The 24,924-nt window shown below is 39.9% G+C and overlaps 2 protein-coding genes across 2 annotated transcripts; one reads left to right on the top strand and one right to left on the bottom strand.

The window, feature by feature from the left end:
- Positions 1 to 1,180: 1,180 nt before the first annotated feature.
- Positions 1,181 to 1,699, top strand: LOC133833144 (uncharacterized). Its single transcript, XM_062263399.1, has one exon. It carries the CDS (start codon positions 1,181 to 1,183, stop codon positions 1,697 to 1,699), a length of 519 nt encoding a protein of 172 aa, XP_062119383.1.
- An 11,469-nt stretch (positions 1,700 to 13,168) lies between these two features.
- LOC133833145 (UPF0481 protein At3g47200-like) lies at positions 13,169 to 23,506 on the bottom strand. Its single transcript, XM_062263400.1, has 2 exons — positions 22,702 to 23,506; positions 13,169 to 13,455 (listed from the first exon to the last, which is right to left on the bottom strand). Exons 1-2 carry the CDS (start codon positions 23,504 to 23,506, stop codon positions 13,169 to 13,171), a joined length of 1,092 nt encoding a protein of 363 aa, XP_062119384.1.
- Positions 23,507 to 24,924: the final 1,418 nt, after the last annotated feature.

Consider the following 24,924-nt stretch of genomic DNA (forward strand, 5'->3'; position numbering starts at 1 on the left):
AAAAACAAGATGTTTCAACCTAGTTTTCGGCATGGTAAAATATTCAAAATTTTGTGAAAATTTACAGAATACAATATACACGGTCATAAAAAAAAAAATGCATCATTGTATGAAGGATGTGACTATTGACACCTATTTTTATTTTATTTTTCTTTTTACACTTATTTTTAATTAATTTTTACTAAATATATTATTGAGTATTTTTATTTAGGCACTAGTATTTCTTCCTACACCTTTTTCTATTCAAACTAGTCATAAAATTTAAGTACAAAATTACTAGTTACTAAATAATTTTATTTTTATCTTTTCCATATCAATGATTTATTTTTAAAGAAATTAAAGTATCTTTTATACTTATTATTAAAATATAATAATCTTTTTTAAAAATAAAAACCTTAATCACAATTTCTAATTTTATTTTTTAACTCAAAATAAAAACAAGATATAAAAATAAATAATTTAAAATTTAAAAAATTAATCATTAGAGTTAAAATCAAAATATTCAATTTTCATGTCTCTAAAAATTGACATTTATAAATTTATTTGATTAAAATAGATAATTTAATTAAATATATAAGTTTTATATTAAATATTTTGGCTGCATAATAATTTTTTTTTTTATAAATGCTTAATATTTGATGAGAATATTTAGATGAATTTATAAAAATAATATAGCTCTACAACCAAAAGTTTTTTTTACTATAATAATATAAGGTAGGACTATTGACAATTTTTGTTCTCTATTCTCTTTCCACACTTTTTATTTAATTTATATATTACATGATAAAAAAAGAAACTACACCATGATAAAGTAATGATAAACTATGAGAGAGAGAGAGATGTTTGATCTTAGCAATGGTCTAAACAAACTATGACAAATAATTAAATCATACGTGTCCTAAGTTGAGGTTTGTTTTTGCATTGTCAAGGTAGACAACCAAATACGCATTTGTAAAAGCAAGAATGTGGCTTGGCTTTGCCGTAATGATGAGATGGTTGAAGGAGTATCAAACGTAGAAAATCAAGAAGATGAATTGGGGCATCTCTGTTAAGTTGTTTCTTTTTCTAGTATTAGTTTTTACTCTTCTCTTCTCTTCCACCTGTATATATACTCAATGGGTTTGTTCAAGAAAGATAACTTGATAGAGCAATACAAAAATCGTTTCTTTCTTTTTCTGTTATGGTATCAGAGAAACACCTCAAAGCTTCTTCAATGGCTCGAACCAGAAAATCCTCTACTTCTATTCGAGACCCACCTGAAGCTCTGATGAACGATGATCATCGTCCTCCTCCACCTGAAGATCCACCTGCACTGATTGCGCGCAACAATGGAGGCCAAACCTCTGTCTCCAATCGCTTTGCTCCTCTGGAAACCTTAGATCGACCCACACATGAAGATGCTAGAAATCCATATTTCTTGGGTAATGGAGATCATCCTGGAATTATCCTTGCCTCACCTCCTCTCATGGACAAAAAATTTCAACAATGGCGTCGGGATTTCATGTTATCGATTGGGGCCAAGAACAAGAAAGGTTTCCTCAATGGACAACTACCTCAACCCCATCCCTCAGATCCAAACTACAATGCTTGGCACCAATTTGATCAAATGCTCATGTTTTGGATTATACATTCGGTGTCTCCTGACATTAAAAGTAGCATCATGTTCTTAGACTCAGCTGTTGCATGTGGGAAGAACTGAACAATCGGTTCAATCAAGGGAATGGGCCTCGCATTTTTTAGCTTCGTCAAACCCTGATTCGTCTTCATCAAGGAGATGATTCTGCCAGTTCTTACTTCACCAAATTGAAGGCTATGTGGGATGAAGTCACTGAGATTTGTTGAAGAACCCCCTGCAGTTGTGCCGCTGCCTCTGACAATCTTGATTCTTACAATCAAGAACAGGTTTTGCAATTTCTTACTGGCCTTAATGAATCATATCATGCTGTTAGGGCTCAAGTTTTGTTGATTGATCATTTTCCCTTATTATCCAAAGTTTTCTCCATGATTGTTCAAGAGGAGAGACAAAGAAATCTTGGTCCTTCCAATAATCCTAATTTGATTGCTGCCTCCACAAATACTTAGCTTCCAAATCTCACTCCCAATTTGCTTGCTGCCTCTACCACTACTCAGATTGCAACCTCCACTTCTAATCCTCCTCCCCGTGCTAAGAAGCTTCGACCTACATGCACTCACTGCCTAAAACCAGGCCATCTAAAAGACAAATGTTACTTCATCCATGGTTTCCCTCTTGGCTATGGCACCCAAAGGAAAACAGATACCCCTAATCGTCCATATACATTTCAACACACTCACTACTACAAAAATGGGCAATTGTGTCAGTCAAATGCGTCAGTCAACGCAGTTGACTGACGCTGTTGACCAAGAATTAACATTTGTGGCAGTTGGACACTGCCACAAATGAGGGCCCAATTGCGTCATAACTTACACTGACGCTATTTAATTGGACCGTTTGCGTCAGTGGGGTACTGATGCAAACGGGCCGTTAACGGCGTCAGTGGCCCACTGATGGTAACGGAGCGTTTGCGTCAGTGGGGCACTAACGCAAACGGCAAAGTAAAACGCGCTGGGTCTCCTGTATTAAAACCCTCTTCGTCCTAGCCGAGCCCCATTTCACTCATATCGTTTCAGGGGGCGTTTTCTTCCCAAACCAGCGGCGCCCAACCGAGGTTTTTCACATTTAGGTACGTTTTTAGCCATTTTTTTTCTTCAATTTTAATGTTAAAATAATGATTTATATATGTTTATGAAACTTATATATAGTTTTTTTGGATTTTTTTGTATAGATTTTGTTTTTTGAAGATTATAGTTTGAAAACCCATAATCTTTATTGGATTTTTGGGTATTTTCTATATCAAGAACCCACATTGCTCAATTACCACAACTAAGTGTAATTTTATTAATTTTTATGATTTAAATATAATTTTTGTGAATTTTTTTTTTTTTTTTATAAATTGACTATATTTCAGATTTTTAATTTTTAGATAGTTTTATTAACTTTTTTTTTTAAATTTAATTAAATTTCGAATTTACTATGTAAATGAGTATACATATAGATTAATGTATATATTTTGTATAAGTTTCATTTTATTAATTGTTTAGTTTGATTATTATTAGTACATTTTTTTTTATATTTTGTTAACTTTTTAAAATTATTTTTAAATTTTGGGTTTAATTGGTTAAATAGGTATATATTAAAATTGTTTGTTTTTTTAAGTTATATTTTATTATTGATTTAGTTATGATATTTATAGTCGATTTTTATTTATGTGAGTTGTTAACTTTAAAAAAAAAAAATTTATTTCGTGTTTAAGTAAACAAATGAGTACATATAACAAATTATTTGTTTTCTTTAAGCATTTTATTGTTTATTTAGTTACAATATAGCTTTATGATATTTTTCTTTATATTTTGTTAACTTTTTAATTATTTTTTTGTATATTGTTATATTTGAGTAGGTATTTTGTTGACAACTTTGTTGGTGAGATCAAGCTTTGGAGGATTTTATATTATAGGTAATATTTTAAACCTTAATCTATAATTAATATATTGAACTTAGTAGCATGTACGAATTATAAAATAGTGGAGATAAGATCTGAGACTGTGTGCTGCGGTGATATAAGGCTGTAATTGTGCATGTTTGATTGATTACTTGATTTGTTGTATATATGTGATGAATATAGGTTTATTTAAATTTTGGGAAATATGATAGAAATAGGGGAAATGCTGCCCAATTTTTTGTAAGATTTAGTAATTTGAGAATTATGCATGTTTGATTGATTAATTGGTTTGTTGTGTTCATGTGATGAATATATGTTTATTTAAATTTTGGGAAATATGATAGAAATAGGGGAAATGCTGGTCAATTTTTTTTAGGATTTAGTAATTTGAGAATTATGCATGCTTGATTGATTAGTTGGATATTTTTGTGTATACCATGTGCTATATAAATGCACATTTTAAATTTGGGAAATGTGATAGAAATAGGGGAAATGCAAGTTCTACACAGTTTCTCTGATTTTACAACAATAACAGTAAATCATCTATACTTGTCTCTCTTGCAAAATTCCTTAGCTTGATCTATTTGAATCTTTACACTTGAACTTTTGCAGATCTAACTTTCTTCCAATACTTCGCCTGAAGAACATCACTGCCAGCCATGGATGAACATACTTCCAAGAATGAAGTTCTTCCACCTGTAAAAGAAAGACAACAAAAAAACAACCCACACAAAACAAAACCTGGCCGAGCTAAAAATTAATGAGCAACTTTAGATCTAAGTTCTAACCAACTCAAATACACAGACAGTCTGAAAACAGAAAATCGTTAGAAAAACTAATTATCTCAGCACTCCCAAAACTCGAAACCTAAAATCACAGTCAATTAAATATAACAAACACATTAAACTAAGCCACGTAAGCAACAGAAAAATATTATGACAATATCAAATTTCCAGATGCAACTTGCAAAATAGCAGATGAACCGAAATACTGTCAAAATACAAAAATACAGATGCAACTGAAAAAGTAACAGATGAATCATAAAATTTCCAAAATACAAAATACACAAAGTAAGACACTTACACAGTTGATTATTCCACAATTTTTTTCTTACATTTCTACACAGTTTTCTGCCACTATAAAAGCCCTTAGATGTGATAATGCAAAAGAGTTAAATATGACATCCTTTTATGCTATTAAAGGCATTCAATTATTTCATTCTTGTGTAGAAAGACCTGAACAAAATTTAGTTGTAGAAAGAAAACACCAACATATATTAAATGTTGCTAGAGCTCTTGCTTTTCAATCTCATCTTTCTTTACCTTATTGGAGTTATATGATACATACAACTATTTATCTTATTAATAGAACTCCTTCAATTTTACTTAAGTTTAAAACTTCTTTTTAAAAGCTGTATCATAAATCTCCTTCATATGCCAACTTAAGGAATTATGGTTGTCTTGCTTGTGCTTCCACTCTAAATAGTAAAAGGCATAAATTTTCACCTCGGGCTCGACCTTGTGTTTTTGTTATCCAAAGAATAGGTGTGGATGACGTGGCAGACATTTTTAACACGTGGCTGAGACCTGGCAAATGTTCTGTTCGACTATCGACCAGGGAGGTTCCCCTAGCGTAACGTTTGGACTTTATATACGACCAGCTTGGTCGTATACTCCGTATATTTTGAGAAGATCTTATGCAATTATAACAATATCCGAGATTATCTCCCATGATTCCCGAGTATCCGATTAATTAGGAAAGAATATCTGTAACAAATTTATGTAATCTTCCTTGAGCCTATAAATAAAGATAAATAGCTCAAGGAAGGGGATTTATTTTACTTTTGGCTAATTCTGAGTTTATGCTTTACAAGAGAATTATAACTATTATCTTATGATTTATTGTTTATCCCTCTAAGGCTTGTGAAACTCGGAGAACCCTAGTTCTTTGATTACTCCTTTGAGAATCAACATCAATAATAACTTAAGTGGACGTAGGTCATTACCAATTCTTGGGGTCGAACCACTATAATTTGTTGTGTCGTTTACTATTTTTTCCATTAGATCAATTTCAATACCTTCTATCACATCAAGCGTTTGACTCCGTGTCAGTTGACCAAAATGAGGGTCAACATTTTGGTGCTTTCATTGAGAGCTTGAGACAAAACAATTGAAGTACTAATGGCAAAGACAACCAAGAAGACTGGGCAGGCGGCTGGCGCTGCACCATCCCAACCTCCTCCTCCGAACATGGCTGAGGATGAGCCACACTTGGAGTTTGATAAGGAGGAACTGGACTCCGAAACGCTTAGAAATACCCTGGGAGTATTGCAAGATGAGTTGGCCAATCTGAGGGCTAGTCAAGAAAATGGATCAATGCTATCTATCTGAAAGGATTCAATTTCTAGAATTATACTCTGAAACCAGATAGTAGCTGGTATTGGAGGAAATTATGCCATTTAAGGAGCAAATTCAGTAAGATAGAGATACTTGCTGCTAGGGTTCCAGGGAGGTTTAAGCCTTCGAAACTGTACAACAGTACCTTAAATTAGCAGCTGGTGGGTTATCATCAAGCTGTTTGGTGTAAGCTTACTCTTCCTAAGCACCGATTTCTTCTTTGGCAGGTGGTTAATGCTCACCTTCTCACTAGAGACAACTTGACCAGGTTTAACTTATAGATGAACAACCTTTTATGTCCTGTCTGTGATGGTCTCAATGAGAGTCACTCTCATCTCTTTTTTGAGTGCTGCCTTTCTAAGATGATTCTTAATCTCATCTTTTCTTGGATTGGGTTTAAAGCTTGGCCTAGAGATTTCAATGGCTGGGTTGTTTGGCTTGCTAATGGTCGACATGGTACTACTGCTTCTATTCTGAACTTGGTTGTGGCAGCTATTATCTACAACATTTGGAGAAACAGAAATAGATGTATTTTTTATGGTTATTCTTTGACAGCTGATAGTATAGTTAAGGAAGTTCTAAATATAGTTAAGTACCGTTTATACATTGTTAATAATAGAAAGATCTCTATTCAAAACCAGCTTTTTATTAGGAAACTCCAATGTAATTAAGGTGTATTCAGGTGTTCTTTTTTCAGCTGGTTGTACAGTTTGTCTGTTAGTTTTGGGTGAATTGGCCCTTCATTTGTACTGATTGGTTTGTTCAATGAAGTTCTCTTTTCTTCTTGATAAAAAAAAAAGAAAACATTACTCCAATAAATAATTTGACATTTTATTCAATGACTACTATAGAGAAGGACACTTATGAATATTAAAAATATAAAAGAAAGATCGAATGGATAAAAAAATTCGAACATATGATTTGAGGTGGCTCGGTTCGATACTCCCACTAGCTAGGTTGGTGGCCGGATGAGTCTACATATAGAAAGGGAACGTATAAAGTAGTTCACATATTATTTTTTTTAAAAAGCAAATACTTTAAATTGAAGAAAGATGTGACATATATATACCTTAAGCCTTTCATTTATGGTTAAGGTTATGGCAAAAATTATCACAAGGACCTGGTGGAGAATAGATTGTGAACCAAGTTTGGAGACCGGTTAAAACAAGAGCAATAGTCGCTGCCAGAAAAGTCACCAGTGCCCAAGGACTGTCGAAATAGTTATTCCACAGTTTATTAAGCGCTCGTAAGAAATATACGGCGCAATGTCTAGTGTAGTGCTTCTCTATATTATGTATGACCGTTTCGTATATTTCTGGGTTTGGTACCAACATTTTATTGGTGTCTTTGAAAAGGACTGGTATTTCGTACTCCGAGCCCAGAAAATTACCAAATATATTAGTTGAGATTAACTCTTTCACATCGTTGGAATTATAGATGATTGAGCCTAGAAAGCATATTGACACGCTCCGAACCCACCGAGGTTAGGGAGTGCGGCACTTCACCAGTCCGTCGGCAAAGTCAGCCTAAAAGAGTGGGTATGGAAAACCACTCCGAAAGAGTGTAAGCAACTAAATGAAAGGAACAAGGCAACAAGGTATAAAGAATCCGTACTTTGTATTGATAAAAATATGGTGTACAAGTATAGAGAAATGTAATGGCAGCCCCTAAACAAGTGAGGGTCTTGCCCTTTATATAGGAAACTAGAGAACACCCTAGGCCGACAAGTGGAAAGCTCCCCACCATCCATTTCCCTTAAAAATATCTACATAAAGCATATGGACAAGCCCATAAACTAAATGGCCGGCCCATTTAAGGGAGTAAACCCACTATGCTAAGTTACTTAAGAAGGAGGAGTACATCCATGCTAAGTAATCCCCAAACCGCCCAAGCCCCATGGACCCTTCATGGGCCGCGTCACTGGTCGTGACATTACTCGGCCCATTCGTCCGTATGAGTCCGTGCGCAGGATGTGCGCCCACTGGTCGAGGGTCACTGATCGGGACCTGACACCCTCCCCCACTTAAGTTCGCGACGTCCCCGTCGCATCACCATCCTTGTAACGTAGGATGTGATCTCTAAATTGCCAAAGAAGGGATTCTGGTTCCTAACTAGCCTCTTCGTCTGGCAACCCTTTCCACTTAACTAAGTATTCCGTGTATCTGGGGATTCTCTTCTTCCGAACTTCTCTATCGGCCAGTATTCACTCGACTTCCTTATCATAAGAAGTAGTCGTTACCGTAGGGGCTCTTTTGGACACTCCTCGCTCGGGGTCTTCTTCGTCACCATGATAAGGTTTCAACATACTCACGTGGAATACTGGATGAATCTTCAACTGTGGAGGTAGCTGAAGTTTGTAGGCGACCTGGCCTACTCTCCGGAGCATCGGGAATGGGCCTTCGTATTTCCGAACCAAAGCTTTGTGGAATCTCCGCAAGGCTTTGAACTGTTGAGGCAACATCTTCACCAAGACAAGATCACCTTCTTGGAATTCGACTTGCCTTCTCTTCTTATCCGCCCACTTCTTCATCCGTTTCTGGGCTCGCATCAAATGAGCCCTGGCCAACTCGGCCTGTTCACTCCAATTTTTCGCAAACCTAAACGCCGCGGGACTCTGCTCGTCATAATTCGCGACCAGTGCGTGAGGCGTTTGAGGTTGCATTCCCACGACCAACTCAAACGGGCTCTTGCTCGTGGACTCACTTCGCTGAAGGTTGTATGAAAACTAGGCAACGTCAAGCAGACTTGCCCAATTTTTCTGATTCGCACTAACATAGTGCCTCAGATATAACTCGACCAGCGCATTCACCCTCTCAGTCTGTCCGTCGGTTTGAGGGTGAAACGAAGTACAGAAGTTTAATTCCGTACCAAGGAGTTTAAACAACTCGGTCCAAAAGCGACCAGTAAAACGAGGGTCCCTATCACTTATGATACTTGAGGGTATCCCCCAAAACTTCACAACGTGCTTTAGGAACAGTCTCGCCGTTACTTCCGCCGTACATTCGGTCGGGGCTGGGATAAAGGTTGCATACTTGCTGAATCGATCAACAACCACCATTATGCTCACGCAACCATCTGACTTTGGAAAGCCAGTAATGAAATCCATAGATAAACTTTCCCATGGTTTATCAGGAATGGGCAAAGGGACCAGCAACTCGCCTGGTGAGCGCTGTTCTGGTTTGTCTTGTTGGCAGATAAGACAAGTGCGAACATAAGCTTCAACATCATCACGAAGTTGAGGCCAATAGTAAATCGCCTTTATGAGCGCCAAAGTGCGCTTCATTCCCGGATGCCCAGCCCATAAGGAATCGTGGCATTCCTTGATGAGTTCCCTTCGAAGACTAGCAAATTTAGGCACATATATTCGATGACTCTTGGCATAGAGTAAACCATCGACCAGCCAAAATTTCCGTGTCTTCTTTTCCTCGACCATAGTAATCAAACTTTTGGCCAAAGGATCATGTGCCAATCCTTCTTTAATCCGAGCCACAAGAGTACCCAGTGGTCGACTGAGTGCAGCAAGAGATGCCTTCCTACTCAGTGCATCCGCGACCACGTTCACTTTCCCTGGTCGATACTCTAGCGAGTAGTGAAACTCAGCAAGGAAATCTTGCCATCGAGCCTGCTTCGGGCTCAACTTCTTCTGAGTTTGAAAGTAGCTTGTGGCTATGTTTTCAGTCATGACAACAAAGAAAGATCCGAGGAGATAATGGCGCCATACTCTCAGACAATGAACCACAGCCGTCATCTCCTTTTCTTGGACCGTATACCGCCGCTCGGTCTCGTTGAGCTTGCGGCTCTTGAAGGCAACCGGTCTGTTGTCTTGCATTAGGACTCCTCCAATGGCAAAGTCGGATGCATTAGTGTGCACCTCAAAGGGCTTTGCGCAGTCAGGCAGGACCAGCAAAGGTTCAACAGCAACCGCGTCCTTCAAGTCATCGAACGCGCTTTGGCAAGCAGCGTCCCATACCCAAGGTTTGTTTTTCTTGAGCATATCGGTCAGTTTAGCTGCTCGGGCAGAGTAGCTTTTGATGAACCGTCGATAGTAGTTTACCAAACCAAGGAAGGACCTTAGTTCGGGGACCTTCTTCCGGGGTTCCCAATCTTGGATGGCCACCACCTTGGCCCCATCCATCATCAGAAGTCCGTCTCTGATTTTGTGACCCAAGAACATTACTTCGTTGCTCGCAAAGGTGCACTTCTCTCTTTTGACAAAGAGCCGATTTTCCCTTAGCACAGCGAAAGCTAACTTCAAGTGGTCGAGGTGTTCTTCCGGATTGTTGCTATATATGACTATATCATCCAAATAGACAATAATAAATTTATCAAGGTAATCTTGGAATACCTTGTTCATCAATGTGCAGAATGTCGCCGGGGCATTGGTAAGACCGAAGGGCATCACCAAGTATTCATACGAGCCGTATCGAGTCACGCATGTGGTCTTCGGCTCGTCGCCCTCTTTAATCCTCACTTGATAGTAGCCGGAGCGAAGATCAAGTTTGGTAAAGTATTGAGCAGTCCCTAACTGGTCGAACAAATCCGCGATCAGCGGTATCGGGTATTTATTTTTGATGGAAATCTTGTTAAGTGCCCGATAGTCGATGCACATCCGAAGGCTCCCGTCCTTATTCTTCTGGAACAACACAGGCGCCCCAAAGGGTGCCTTAGAGGGTCTGATTAAGCCAGCGACGAGCAACTCTCTCAACTGACTACGCAGCTCAGCTAACTCCGGCGGAGCCATCCGATAAGGACACATCGCGGGAGGCTTGGCACCAGCTTCTAGCTCGATCTCGTGGTCTACACCACGTCGAGGGGGTAGCTACGTAGGCAAGGCATCCGGCATTACATCCGCAAACTCATTCAGTACTCTTTGTACTTCATCGAGTCCCACTGTTGGGGCTGATAATACCTCATCATCAAACTCCTTCAGTATAGCAAGGTAACTCACACCTTCCTGGTGCATTCCTTGCTTGAATTGAAGGGCGGACAACGCTCGCTCTTCAATTTCCATGGCTGTTCGGGTAGAAACAACACACGGACTGGCATCATCAGAGATGCAAACCTGATTGGCGTAGGGAATGAGGATGGCCTTTGTCTGATCAAAGAATTCCATCCCTAGGACAGCATCGTAGTCGTCCATGTTCACTATCGACCAATTAGTCCGACCAGTCCATTCGCCAAGACTGGTTTCAACGCCATTGACAATGCCGGTTATTGGGATAGGCACTGAATTTACCGTCTTCAATGCCCCGCCTTCATGAGCAGGCTTTACCCCAACGCTCCTCACTCCAAGGGGTGACAAGAAATTGTGAGACGCACCTGTATCGACCAGCGCTGTCATCTTCGTTCCGTTGAGGATGATATCCACGAACATCTGACCATCTGCTCTTGTTCGTGGGCTGGCTTTCAGGGCTTTCAACAATTTCATCGAACCTCACCTGGCTCCTTGCTCCTCGAGTCTTCGTTGTTCCTCGAGCTCCTTTTGCTTAATGACTGCCTGAGCATTCAACAGCCGTTTTTGTGGGCATTCTCGCGCCCAATGTGGCCCAGCACAGACAAAGCATCGAACAGTGTCTCGTGTGGCCATCTCCTTAGTCTTCCCCTTTTGACTCGCACTAGCATCGGTCGTCCCTCGAGCCTTCCACCGTTCTCCTCCTCCGCTCCTCGGGCTAACAAACGTCTTTGTTTCCTTCGGTCTGGAGGATTCTTTAGAAGTATAATCGGTTAAGCTCTCGGCCACTGCAATGGCCGAAGAAAGATCTTGAACATTCCTCCGCCTTAACTCAACTTTAGCCCACTGTTGTAACCCATCAATGAAGTTAAACAGTGAGTCTTCTTCGGTGGTGTTCGGGACTTCTAGGATCAAAGTAGTAAAATCTCTTACGTACTCTCGGATCCCGCCAGTTTGTTTAAGCCGTCTCAACTGACCCTTCGCATCGTCTAGTGCATTCTCGGGGTAGAACTGTTTCTTTAACTCTCTCTTGAAGTCTTCAAAAGAGTCCATCACGCAGAGTTGTCTTCCAATCTCGCCATGCCTCCGGCGCCACCATAACATGGCAGTATCGGATAAGTACATAGCCGATGTTCGGATTTTTACTGCCTCATCGGTGATGTTGGTAGCTTCGAAATACTGAGATAGGCCCCATATGAAGTTGTCAACTTCTTTGGCATTTCGGGCCCCGCCAAAAGACTTTGGCTTCGGTATTTCGATCTTGTGAACCGAGGGGTGGAAACTCCACCTTCGGACGCGGCTCTTCTACACATGGCCCAATCGGCTTGGATTTCTTCAAGCTTGGCCATGGTGGCTGTATTCGCCTCCTCCTGCCGGTTGAGCATCTCACGGTGCTGTATGTCTCTCTCCCTTTCATTCACCTCCATGACGTCGAGCCGGGCTCGTAAGGAATTCATTTCTGCGAGCAGCAAATCCCTCATGGTTCCAACTTCATCTCGCAGACCTTCTGCCTGCATTTGAAGTGCATCCGAAATGGAGCTGTGTATAGCAGCATCTTCTGCTTCTAGATCCTTGCACTTTTCTTCAAGGCCTCCAATCCGGGAATCCATGGCATGGACAAGGTAAACATTGGTTTCGAGACGTTTTTCTAGTTCAGTTACCACTTCTCTTAGATCGGCTTTCTTTTTAGACACTTGCTTCGTGGCTTCCGCCATTGGTTGGTCCGTCATTAGTTCTACTCTTTCTCCTTTGAATCAGCTCTGATACCACCTGACACGCTCCGAACCCACCGAGGTTAGGGAGTGCGGCACTTCACCAGTCCGTCGGCAAAGTCAGTCTAAAAGAGTGGGTATGGAAAACCACTCCGAAAGAGTGTAAGCAACTAAATGAAAGGAACAAGGCAACAAGGTACAAAGAATCCGTACTTTGTATTGATAAAAATATGGTGTACAAGTATAGAGAAATGTAATGGCAGCCCCTAAACAAGTGAGGGTCTTGCCCTTTATATAGGAAACTAGAGAACACCCTAGGCCGACAAGTGGCAAGCTCCCCACCATCCATTTCCCTTAAAAATATCTACATAAAGCATATGGACAAGCCCATAAACTAAATGGCCGGCCCATTTAAGGGAGTAAACCCACTATGCTAAGTTACTTAAGAAGGAGGAGTACATCCATGCTAAGTAATCCCCAAACCGCCCAAGCCCCATGGACCCTTCATGGGCCGCGTCACTGGTCGTGACATTACTCGGCCCATTCGTCCGTACGAGTCCGTGCGCAGGATGTGCGCCCACTGGTCGAGGGTCACTGGTCGGGACCTGACAATATGTAAGATGAGATTTCGTACTCGGTCTTGGTATTGTCTGGACACATTTCAAAGGCGATCAGGTTCAAGAATTTAGGAGCCATTGAGTCATCTACTATTATTGGTGGAAGTTCTAGTTCAGCTGAGAAGAGACTCGACGAAAATTTTATGTCTTTTAAAGAGCCACTCTTGTTCTGTTTTAAGTTGATTCCGGCTGCCTTAAGATCCATCACACTGCGAAAAGTTTGTTGTTTTGCTCTCCACCCCCGGGCTTCATCACTACTACCTGTATTATATGTGAAATTTCAGTTTGTATACTTGATAAATACTACTATTTAAAAAAAATGTTAGACATAATATTTGGATTCTGACAAATTATTTTTTGAATTTTATATTTTATAAAATAGTTCAAATAAATCCTTAAATCTAATTTTGATTAAAGTTTTTTGAACTAGAATCACAAATAATTAACTAAACTAATAACTCAGAACAATAACTGTAATTCTGCCTAACAATTATCTTATAATATTCATGTTTTTCATGAAAATTGGATGTAGATCTATTTAAACCATTTACAAAAACAGGGTTAAAAAAATAATTAGATCTATTTAACGAGACAAAATACAATATAAAAAAAATATAAACCTTTAATAATATATAACATTAACATTAAACTATTGGCAAAGACTTTGGAATATAAATAATATGACATTAAGTAAAATTCTATGTCCGAGGCTGGCAATAAGTCTTAGGAATATTATATGATTAAACAATACGTACGTTTGAATTTAATATTATATGCAAATGAAATAGAATCTACTGACTGTATTATAAAGTCATGACTATATCTAAAGGGAAATTTCACTTTTTATCTCTAATAATACCTAATATTACCAAAAAATCCCAACATTAATAATATTTTCAAATTAATGCTAAGCTTTTCCCTCCTACCGAAAATACCCTTCCCATTCAATCTCAGCCTTCTCTCTCTAAGTCTCGGTTTCTCTCTCTTTCAGTCTCACAAAAATCCCCCAAAAACCATCGAACCTCCACCTCCGTCGAGCCGTCGAGCCGCCATCTCCGTCGAGCCGTCGAGCCCGCATCTCCGTCGAGCTCCCACCTTCTCCGTCGAGCCCCCACCTTCTCCCATTTCTCCGGCGATCTCGAGCCCACTGCAAACTCCCATTTTTCTGTCAAACCCGAGACCCACGGAGCATATTTCCTTCAAAGTTTAAAAAACTAAGGTAAAATCTTGAACCCAAGTCCATATTTGCTTTATATCGTTGTTGAATCTGTGATTTGTGGAATGGGTTGTCCGATTTTGTGGGAAATTTTTTATGGGTTTGAACCAGTGGCTCGATAGGTTCGATTATGGTTCGATAGTAGGCTCGATAAGGTAGTTTGAACAGTTCGATGATGGATCGATTATGGCTCGATATGAGCTCGACATGAGCTCGATAGGAGCTCGATAAGAGCTCAGTAGGATATGTTGTATTATATTACAAGAGCTCGATAGGTTCGATAATGGTTCGATATGAGACTAGACTGTAGCTCGATGGTTATTTATCTAGACAGACAGATTTTTCATAGCTCGATAGGTTCGATAATGGTTCGATATGAGACTAGACTGTAGCTCGATGGTTATTTATCTAGACAGACAGATTTTTCTTAGCTCGATAGGCTCGATGCTGGCTCGATAGGCTCGATAAATTTAGGTTGTTGATATTTCTCGATGGAACTCGATAGTTTTTCGATAGTGCTCGATAGGGTATGTTGCAGCTCGATGATAGCTCGATAGAGATCGATAGAGCTCGATGAAAACTTATTTCAGTGTTTTTTTGAAATTTTCTTTATTCTGTTTTCTTACAAATTTTTTTTCATGTGTTGTTACAGATGCCTAAGTTGCTTGTTCCGTTCAGTGATCACTTTCCTGGTCGAGTGACATATCGGGGTAGTAGTACTTTAAATCACATCAAGACCAGGTTTTTGGAGCTCGGGCTGCTTGAAAGGGCTAAGGAATCCCCTTTTAAGCAATTCTTTTTGGCTTCGGAGTTTAATTTCTCCGGAGTCTTGGTGCATCAACTGTTGCTGAGGAAAATCGCCAGCAACAACGAAGATGAGGTGCATTTTTTCTTGGGGTCGAAGTCTTGTAGATTCGGCATGGGAGAGTTTGCCCTGGTGACGGGGTTGGATTTCAGTGCCTTCCCGTCACCAGAAGAGTTGGAAGGGCGTAATCTCAGCGATCGGTTGATAAAGGAGTATTTCAACGATGCTGAGAAAGTAAAGCTGTCACAGGTGGACCATGCTTTCAAGACTTGTACGGTTGTGGAAGATGTGTACAAGCTTGGTCTATGTCTGTTTGTTGAGGGGGTTCTGAATGCCATTGAGGGAAAACTGCACATTTGGCGAGATATTCTAAAAATTGTTGAGAATGTAGAGTACTTCTTCAGCTATCCATGGGGGAAGTACTCTTATAGGAGGCTATTGCATTCTTGTAAGAAGGACATGGTGAAGCAAAAGGCCAACTATGATGCCAAGAAGGATGCCAAGGTGCAGCAAGAGTCCAAATACAGTATGTATGGTTATGCCCCCGCCTTACAGTACTGGGCATATGAGGCTATCCAACAGCTTGCGGTGGAGCTTGTTGTGAGCTCGGGAAACATGTTCCCGAGGATGCTTAGCTGGTCGCATCGGAAGAACAAGGATTTCACCAAGTCCGTCATCGCACCGATATTATTGAAGAAGAATGTAAGTTATGTTGTTTTTTTTTTTATCTATATGCTTATCTTTTATCATTATTTGAGTTAACCAAATGTTTTATGTTGTTTGCAGTTAATTGTTCTTCCGATGTTGAAGCCTCGGCCAGCAGAAAAAGACTATTACTTGTCTTTGACTGAGGGAGATCTTCCCCTTTATCCTGGGCTTGGCCAGGATCCCTCGGAAACTGATGAGGAGGAGGATGCGACTTTTGAGAAAATGGCAGAGAAAGTTTCTCAGGCTGCCGAGGCAGCCAAGATATTTGTTGATGCTGCCCCGGGGGAGGAGGTTGCAGGTCCCACCCCTCCTATTCCCCCAGCCTCAGCCCCAGCCTCAACCTGTGCCCCAACATCAGCCCCAGCCTCAGCCCCAGCCTCAACCTGTGCCCCAACATCAGCCCCAGCCTCAGCCCCAGCATCAACCTGTGCCCCAACATCAGCCCCAGCCTCAGTGTCAGCCCCAAAACCCACCCCACCACCAGCCTCAGCCTCAGCCCCTGAGCTGGCCGACTTGATTGAGCGGTTGGACAGAGTCGAGGGTCGACAGGAGACCCTCTTGAAGAACCAGTCAGTGATCTTGGACGTACTCAGTCAGATCCTGACATTTGTTAAGGAGAAACCGAGGGGGTCCAATGAAGATTCAGAGTCAGAGTCATTGGATCTTCCGCTAGACTATGTTGATGATCCAACGACGCCCCCTACCATCATTGTGACACCAGATGCTGAGACTCCGGGAGTCGTTATTGTCAACCCTGAGGATGTTGCTGGGGTTCAGTTTCGGAGGGCTAGACGCCAAAGACGCAAGCCAGATTGGTTTGAGGACTATACGGATCCCACGAGGAAAAGACCTCGCACTGCTGCAGCTGCACCAGCAGACGAGGCTACACAAGAGGCTACACATGTGCTGGACCCTCTCAAGAAGCCAGATCCCAAACAGTATAGGACAATGTGCAAGTGGCTTCTTGGAGACATGCCCAACAAGACCCCGCGGGATGTAAAGACTGGGAGTCACGGTCCAGCATGGTTTCTGACGTTGAAGACACCCCAGTCGTGGCTCAATGATGGGGTAAGCAATTTATACCTAATTATGGACTGTTTTCAATTTTACATGTTTTATTTTTACTGACTCGATGTGAGCTCGATAGGAGTTCGATAGTAGTTCGACATGGATGTTAAAATAGGGGTTGTTCTTTACTATTTCAGAGTGGCTCGATGTGAGCTCGATGGAGCTCGATAGGTAGTTCGATAGGGATGTTAAAATAGATTGTTTTTTTACTGTTTTAGAGTGGCTCGATGTGAGCTCGATATTAGTTCGATAGGGATGTTAAAAGCTCGATGTGAGTTCGATATGAGTTCGATAGTGAAAATTCCCTTAACAAAAGTGGCTCGATGTGAGCTCGATGGAGCTCGATAGGGAGTTCGATAGGGATGTTAAAATAGGTTGTCTTTACTATTTCATGATGGCTCGATGTGAGCTCGATAGGTAGTTCGATAGGGATGTTAAAGTAGGTTATTTTTACTGTTTCATACTGGCTCGATGTGAGCTCGATAGGAGTTCGATAGTAGTTCGACATGGATGTTAAAATAGGGGTTGTTCTTTACTGTTTCAGAGTGGCTCGTTGTGAGCTCGATGGAGCTCGATAGGTAGTTCGATAGGGATGTTAAAATAGATTGTGTTTTTTTTACTGTTTTAGAGTGGCTCGATGTGAGCTCGATATTAGTTCGATAGGGATGTTAAAAGCTCGATGTGAGTTCGATATGAGTTCGATAGTGAAAATTCCCTTAACAAAGTGGCTCGATGTGAGCTCGATGGAGCTCGATAGGGAGTTCGATAGGGATGTTAAAATAGGTTGCCTTTACTATTTCATGATGGCTCGATAGGTAGTTCGATAGGGATGTTAAAGTAGGTTATTTTTACTGTTTCAGACTGGCTCGATGTGAGCTCGATAGTAGTTCGATGGTAGTTCGATAGGGATGTTAAAGTAGTTTGTTTTTTTTACTGTTTCATACTGGCTCGATGTGAGCTCGATATGAGCTCAATGTGAGCTCGATGGAGCTCGACATCAGCATTTTATGATGGTTTTTGCTAATTTTTTTTATCGTACTCTCTTTTGCAGCATATTGATGCGGCAGAACACATGCTTCGTATGCGTCGCAAGTATTTTCCCAATATATATCGACAGAATGGAGTTGTGATGAACAGTTATTTCTCACAAGTGATACCTGCCCGATATGATCAGTTCAAGAAAACAGCCGACAAAACAAAGTATTATTGGGATGCTGACATTATGTCCATGTTGACCGGCATCGAGCAGCAGTTTCTGGCATCTTGGGGAGGAGTTGAGGATGTATATTGGTGCCAGAACTATGGACAACAACATTGGTTTGCCATTGAGGCTTCCATTTCTAGTTGGACTCTGACTGTTTACGATTCAGACAACTCGGTGATTAGTGACGCAAAGCTTGAGGATATTATGAGTCCATGGTGCTTTATGCTACCTTCTCTGTTAATGCAGAGTAAACTGTTTACTGATAGCTTGATGTTGAAGATTCCATCAGCAGGAAATAGGCCGCATCAGTTCACATTGCGTCGCAAACAGAAACACAAGCTCCCTCAGTCAAAGAGAAGGTAACAAACATCATCTTCATACTAATTTTGTTTCTAACTAAATTTATAGTAATGTGCACTTAATATATATATATTTTTTTACAGTGGGGATTGTGGTGTGTATGCTATCAAGTATATTGAGCATCTAATGGTCGGTCTTCCATTGGAAGCTATCTGCGATGAAAATATGGAGGTGTTCAGGAACAAGTGGACCACAGACTTGTGGTATCAAAATTTGTTACCTTGATGATTGTATATATACAGGGTCTTTACATGTACAGTTTGTTGTTCACATTTTTTTATAATTTTCATGGGCTGTTATCGAGCTAATATCAAGCTATATCGAACTGTTATTGAATTATCAAAATTTGTTACCTTCATAAAAAGAGTTTATTAATACAACAAGTTCAAATGGGAAAAAAGAGTTTAAAGCCTAGCTTTGCCATAAACATAACTTTTCAGAAAAATCAAATAAAAAGAGTTTATTAATACAACAAGTTCAAATGGGAAAAAAAAGTTTAAAGCCTAGCTTTGCATGTAGCCCTGTTGTGGCCAAGACCACCACACATGCTACACTTGCGATGACTGGGAATGATTTCTCCATTCGATGGAGTGCGGTTTGTCTTCCTTCTTCCCACCTTATTCTTCTTCGGTCGACCAACTGGTTGTTTTTCAACGGGAACCCCAACTTGCATTTTCTCTATGTTCTCGGGAACTTCCCAATCATCCTCATTCCCAGTTGGGTAAATTGTTTCTTTGTAAGACTCCCTCCACATCTCAGTAGTGTAATATGGTGAACACAGTGAGTAAATGTTGACATTGCGCAACATGGCCGCAGCCACACCATGAACACAAGGGTAACCCATTATTTGAAACTGACCACAAGAGCATGATTTGGTCATCAAATTCACCTCACCATCACCTTCTGGGTCTACCACATGAAATTCAAACTGTCCAAGAGGATGGACTTTCAAGTACCTTGCATCATCCGCAATGCCTGAGACATCTTTCTCATATGTTGTTGCTAATTTCGATGTGCACTTCTCTACCTCCTCACGACGCGCGGCAAACCATGACTGAATTGTGAAACGAATGAATTCCACAAAAGTAGTGACTGGGAAGGTTCTTGCGTCTCTGGTTTTGTTGTTGAAACTTTCAGCGTAGTTGCTTGTCATTACATTGTATCGATTCCCAGGAAAGTATACACGAGTCCACTTATCGAAGCCAATACCCTCGAGATATTGAGCTATGGCAGGATCCATTTGCTTTATATTATTGAAGAACCTGTGAAATTTTGACTTCCGAAATGCATATGCCGCATTATACATCTCCTTGTGACAGTGATCGGTCTTGAACTTAGCGATTACATTCATACTTATGTGATGGTAGCATGCGCCGTGGTAGGCATCAGGGAAGACCAACTCAAGAGCATGAATAATGCTAGCATGCCTGTCTGAAACAAAAGACAGATTATCAACAACTCCAATGGCTTCCTTCAATTTCATCATGAAATACTTCCAAGAAGCATGATTCTCACTGTCAACAATCGCGAATGCAATTGGATAAATGTGGTTATTCGCATCCAATGCGACAGCACACAACATGTGGCCACCGTACCTTGACTTTAAGAAAGTGCCGTCCACACATATAACAGGACGACATGATGTAAATCCCCTTCTACAAACTCCGAGTGAGAAGAAACAGTAAAGAAAGCGACCGTCATCTATGACAAAATCAGTAATTGTACCTGGATTCTTTTGCTGCAGCATGTACAGGTAAGAAGGTAACTTGGAGTACGATTCTTCAGGTGTCCCCCTAACATAACCGAGTGCCTTCTCTCTGCATCTCCAAGCCTTAATATAACTCATATCGATCCCAAAATTATTCTTCATATCCTCCTTTATGCTGTTTGGTGGATAGCTAGTGCCATCAGTAGCATATTTGTTCTTGATAAGGTGCCCAATGACAGAAGGTGCTGCTTGACGGTGGTCTTTTTGTCGCAATTCTAGTGAGCAAGTATGTACACTATTATAAACAGTGATCTCAAACATCTCTGATCGCGCTACTTTTTTCCCTCTTATTCTCCAACCACAATCAGGATCCTTGCAGGTGATATACAACACATCAGTACCAGACTTCTTAACCATAAACTCAAAATTATTCTTCATTGCAAAGAGAGCCGCTTTGGTTTTCAATTCCATCTTGTTCTCAAATGTCTTCCCAAGATGTAATTCCCCCAACGCTATACCGGATGAGGGTGATTCAGAACGACTACAAGCTATGATATCTTCTTTTGTAAACATGGGAGCACTCCATTTTCTGTGATCTTCTGTTGAACATATTGAAATGTTCCCTGTATAGTTATATTCTGTTCCACCATGACGACTAGAGCTGGTGCCAGGTGTTCGGCGTCCTTGACTTGGTGGGTTCGTCCGTGCAATATGACGTATTGGTTGTTCTTGTGCTTCTTCTACTTGCAAATGTTCAGCTAATAGATCATCATCCACCGAATTGTCTCCTAATTCCTCATTGTGTTCGGCTACCGGATCGTCATTCACATAGGGGTTGTACTCATACTGGTTGTCCCTCAGGTCACCAATAGGAAATCCTAAAGTACTGGCTGCTCCCTCAAGTCCGGGAGTGGAATATGGGTCTGCAATGACAATCTTTTTAACAGGAGTGACACACAAGGCCAACCTTTCTTTAGATGTTACTCCTATGAATGCACGGACACCAAGATCACTTTCAACATGAACGGGTGTAAACGGTTGGTCGCCGCAAGTGTAAGGAACCTCCAATTTCAACTCATACATCTGTTTATCAACTTTAAGTTCCTTGTGCAATATGTCAAGAAGTTGCAAGTACGTTACAGTATCCTCCATCGGTATCACCGTGCATTGAGGGTCCTTGAAAATCCACTTATTCCCTTGTAATTCCCAAACACCATTGTAGGATACAAAAACGTAGACAATAGAGCCTGTGTTGGAAAAAAAAACATTAACATTGTCAGGAAAACTGTCATTTTTCCAGAAATGCAATAAAAAATAACATTATCGAGCTATTATCGAGTTGGAATCGAGCTACCATTTCTCAAAACAGAATACAAACCTAACCAAACCCTCCATCGAACCCCTATCGAGCTATTATCGAGTTATCATCGAGCTACCATTTCTCAAAACAGAACATAAACCTAATCAAACCCTCCATCGAACCCATATCGAGCTATTATCGAGTTAGCATCGAGCTATCATTTCTCAAAACCGACTATAAAACACAACCAAACCCTCAATCGAACCCTATCGAGCTCATATCGAGCTACTATCGAGCTCACATATTATAGATCCATTCGACCCCTTCTCGAACCCTTATCGAGTTTCCATCGAGCACTAAACCGAACCTATCGAGCTATTATCGAGCTAACATCGAGCTACATCGAGCTCTTACAAAGACCTTCTTCTACATACCATCGAACCGTTATCGAGCTTCTATCGAGCAAAAAAATTGCAGAAAACCCAGAAAAACACAGATCGCGGAATCTCTCAAAAAATCCCGAAAAATACACCAATATAGGCTCAGATCTGTTCAAAATAGCCAAAAAAAATGTAAACAAATAATACCCAACACAAAATGTAAAATCTCATTACCCATGGTTTTTCTCCTCCAAAAACTCTCAAAATAGATGTTGCATTTGATATTAACGAATTCACAGAAACAATGGAGATAACTAACAATGATTTTGACAAGAAAATTATACAAAACTGTAGGTTTTATGGAGATTTCGTGAGAATTAGAGAGAGAGAGGGAGGAGAGTGGAAGAGAAGGTTTTGTGAATTTTTGATATAATGGGAGGGGTATTTTGGGTATGGGAGGAAAGTTTAGCATTAATTTGAAAATATTATTAATGTTGGGATTTTTTGGTAATATTAAGTATTATTAGAGATAAAAAGTGAAATTTCCCTATCTAAAAGAGTATACTTTTGCATGTTAATAATAATTAAAAAAAAAAAGAAGAAAATTCATGACTTTTGAAATATTTAAATATTAGAGATCTTACTCGTGCTAGGTTTAGGTTTATCCAGAGACGGTGGCCAAGTGAGTTTGTTTCTAAGTTGTCGAGGCAGACAAGCTAATAGCCATGCGTAGATGCATGAATTTAACCTTGTATTGCCGTAATGATAAGATTGTTGAAGGAGTGCCAAGCGTAGAAAATCAAGAAGATGAACTGGCATCTCCTTTGGAGGGACCATCGTAGGCTTGCGATACTTCTCAGGTGTCAAAACATTCAAACTAACAAACTGCAGCATGATCGAGCCCTGCAACTCCTTAGAGAATTCCTTTTTCGAATTGTCCATCAACAGTTTCAGGACAAGGTATGGGATTTGATTCTCTAGCAAGAAAAAATCGTGTAACACAAAAGCAACCTGGTCATTTTTAATCTCAAAATTTCTCAGCTCACCATTCATAGTGCTGTAAATGAATTGGAGTGTAAAACATCCATCCAAGAACAACATCCACCCCAAGGCCTCATCATCGTTGCCATCTTCACGATAATACTCTTCGAGCACCTCTTCATCGAAACATTGCTTCAGCAGTTCAATTCTTTCCATTACTTTTCTGTAAAGGTGGTCGTAGGATTGGTGGCCGCTGTTTTCGACGAACTTCGCTGCGAAGAGAAACTTGAAATGTTTCTCTGCAAGCCGGAATTTGGGGTTGCCATGGTGAATAGGGCCTATTGATATCCACTTTGGGTCGTAGAGCATCTCCAAGCTCTTCTGTTCATCTCTAAGCACCTGAGGAACCTTCTGTATCTTCGGTTGTGGGAATTTGTCGCGACCTGATAATTTCCTCTCCCCTGGTCTCGGCGGATTGGTCTTTTCTCTCATCAACTCAGCACTTAGCTTAGAACTTGCTGATTTTATTTTCTCATTGACAAATTCTTCGGCAACTGCATTTCCCTCAATTTCACTTACCATTTTTTCCATGTGATGAGCTTTGTAAAGATAGGAAATGATGATGATAAGGTTTCGTATAAGTGAGCAGTAGTGACCGTGTATGTATATAATATTATGTATGTGTGTGTGTGTCTATATATATGTGTGTATTTGTGTGCATGCATATCATGCATTTTCATAGGTTACTATATATATATTCTTAGATTAAAGAATCAAGGTTGGCATAAGAAAAAAAGCACGAAATTGGCTAGCCTACTTATAGATGCACTTTGTTAAAACATACGCATTACTTTCATTACATTGGTTAAAATTCCAACATAAGCCTCTCCATCTTTTTCCTTTAAGGACATTAATTTTATACTTCTTTTGCCTAACTGTGTTTTCAAAAAACGACAAAGTGCTAGGCTAGGTACCTTATTTGACAATATTAATAATCACTTTTGAATATTAACATTTCAAAAAGAGAATTGTTAGGTGCCAACAACACAAGTAGGTGACATACCGCTAGTGCAATCCAATATCTGGTCCCATATATTAGAATTTAATAACTATTATGAAGTATCGCTAACCAACCATAATGTGTCATCTCATGTGGTGTTGGACACCTTAAGATGTCAAATAGCAACACTCTTTCCAAAAGACTTTGGAACAATTACTCTAATATATATATATTATTCTAAAAAAATAAAGCCACCATATATACAATATAAATTAAAACCTTTTAATTACTATATATGTAGAGAAAAAAAGAGTGAGAAATGGAAAATGGGGGGCAAAAATAATTTAGAGGGTCGGGTTTATGCTTTTAAGGGTTGGGGAACACATTAATGGCATCAAATTTGAGTTTTTTTTTTTTTTTGGGGGGGGGGGGGTGGAAATACGGTTTTCGGAGAGAAATATGCAGGGAGGCGGCAACTCTAGGGTTTTGCTCAAGAAAATGCAGGGAAAGAAATGAAGAACACGACATCGGGCTGGGGTATTTAGAGGACTATTAGTGGCGATATACATGTATCGCCTAAAAAAAATTAGGTGGGAAAATTCCCACGTTTTTGTTTGAAAAATTTCAAAATTATTATAGGCGACACGTGTCGCCGCTAATAGTTAGGTGAGAAATTTCTCACGTTTCTTCTAAAAATTTTCAAAATTACTTTGTTGCCCCTAATATTACAAAAGTCACAGCTAATAATGATCCATATTAAAAAAATTGTCAGCGATAATATTAGCAGCAAAACTTTTTGCCGCTAACAACGACATTATTAGGGGCGATTTTAAGTCGCCACTAATAGTGTTGCCCCTAAAAATCATTTTTCTTGTAGTACATGACATGCCCGAGGCCATGTGCCAATAATTCCAAATTATATCTCTATATTTTATTAAATAGTATAAAATACTCTCTTGAACTCATTTTTAGTCAAAATTGAGTTTAATAATACAATAAT

This window comes from Humulus lupulus, chromosome 4 (assembly GCF_963169125.1).
Source record: "Humulus lupulus chromosome 4, drHumLupu1.1, whole genome shotgun sequence".
In the NCBI taxonomy this organism is placed as follows: Eukaryota; Viridiplantae; Streptophyta; class Magnoliopsida; order Rosales; family Cannabaceae; genus Humulus; species Humulus lupulus.

Excerpts from the sequence above, each read along its gene's own strand:
- LOC133833145 (XM_062263400.1), bottom strand. The coding sequence starts at position 23,506 with ATGGTAAGTGAAATTGAGGGAAATGCAGTTGCCGAAGAATTTGTCAAT. Across the intron at positions 13,456-22,701 it reads TCAACAATCTTATCATTACG|GTAGTAGTGATGAAGCCCGG; the intron begins GCAATACAAGGT and ends CATATAATACAG.
- LOC133833144 (XM_062263399.1), top strand. The coding sequence starts at position 1,181 with ATGGTATCAGAGAAACACCTCAAAGCTTCTTCAATGGCTCGAACCAGA.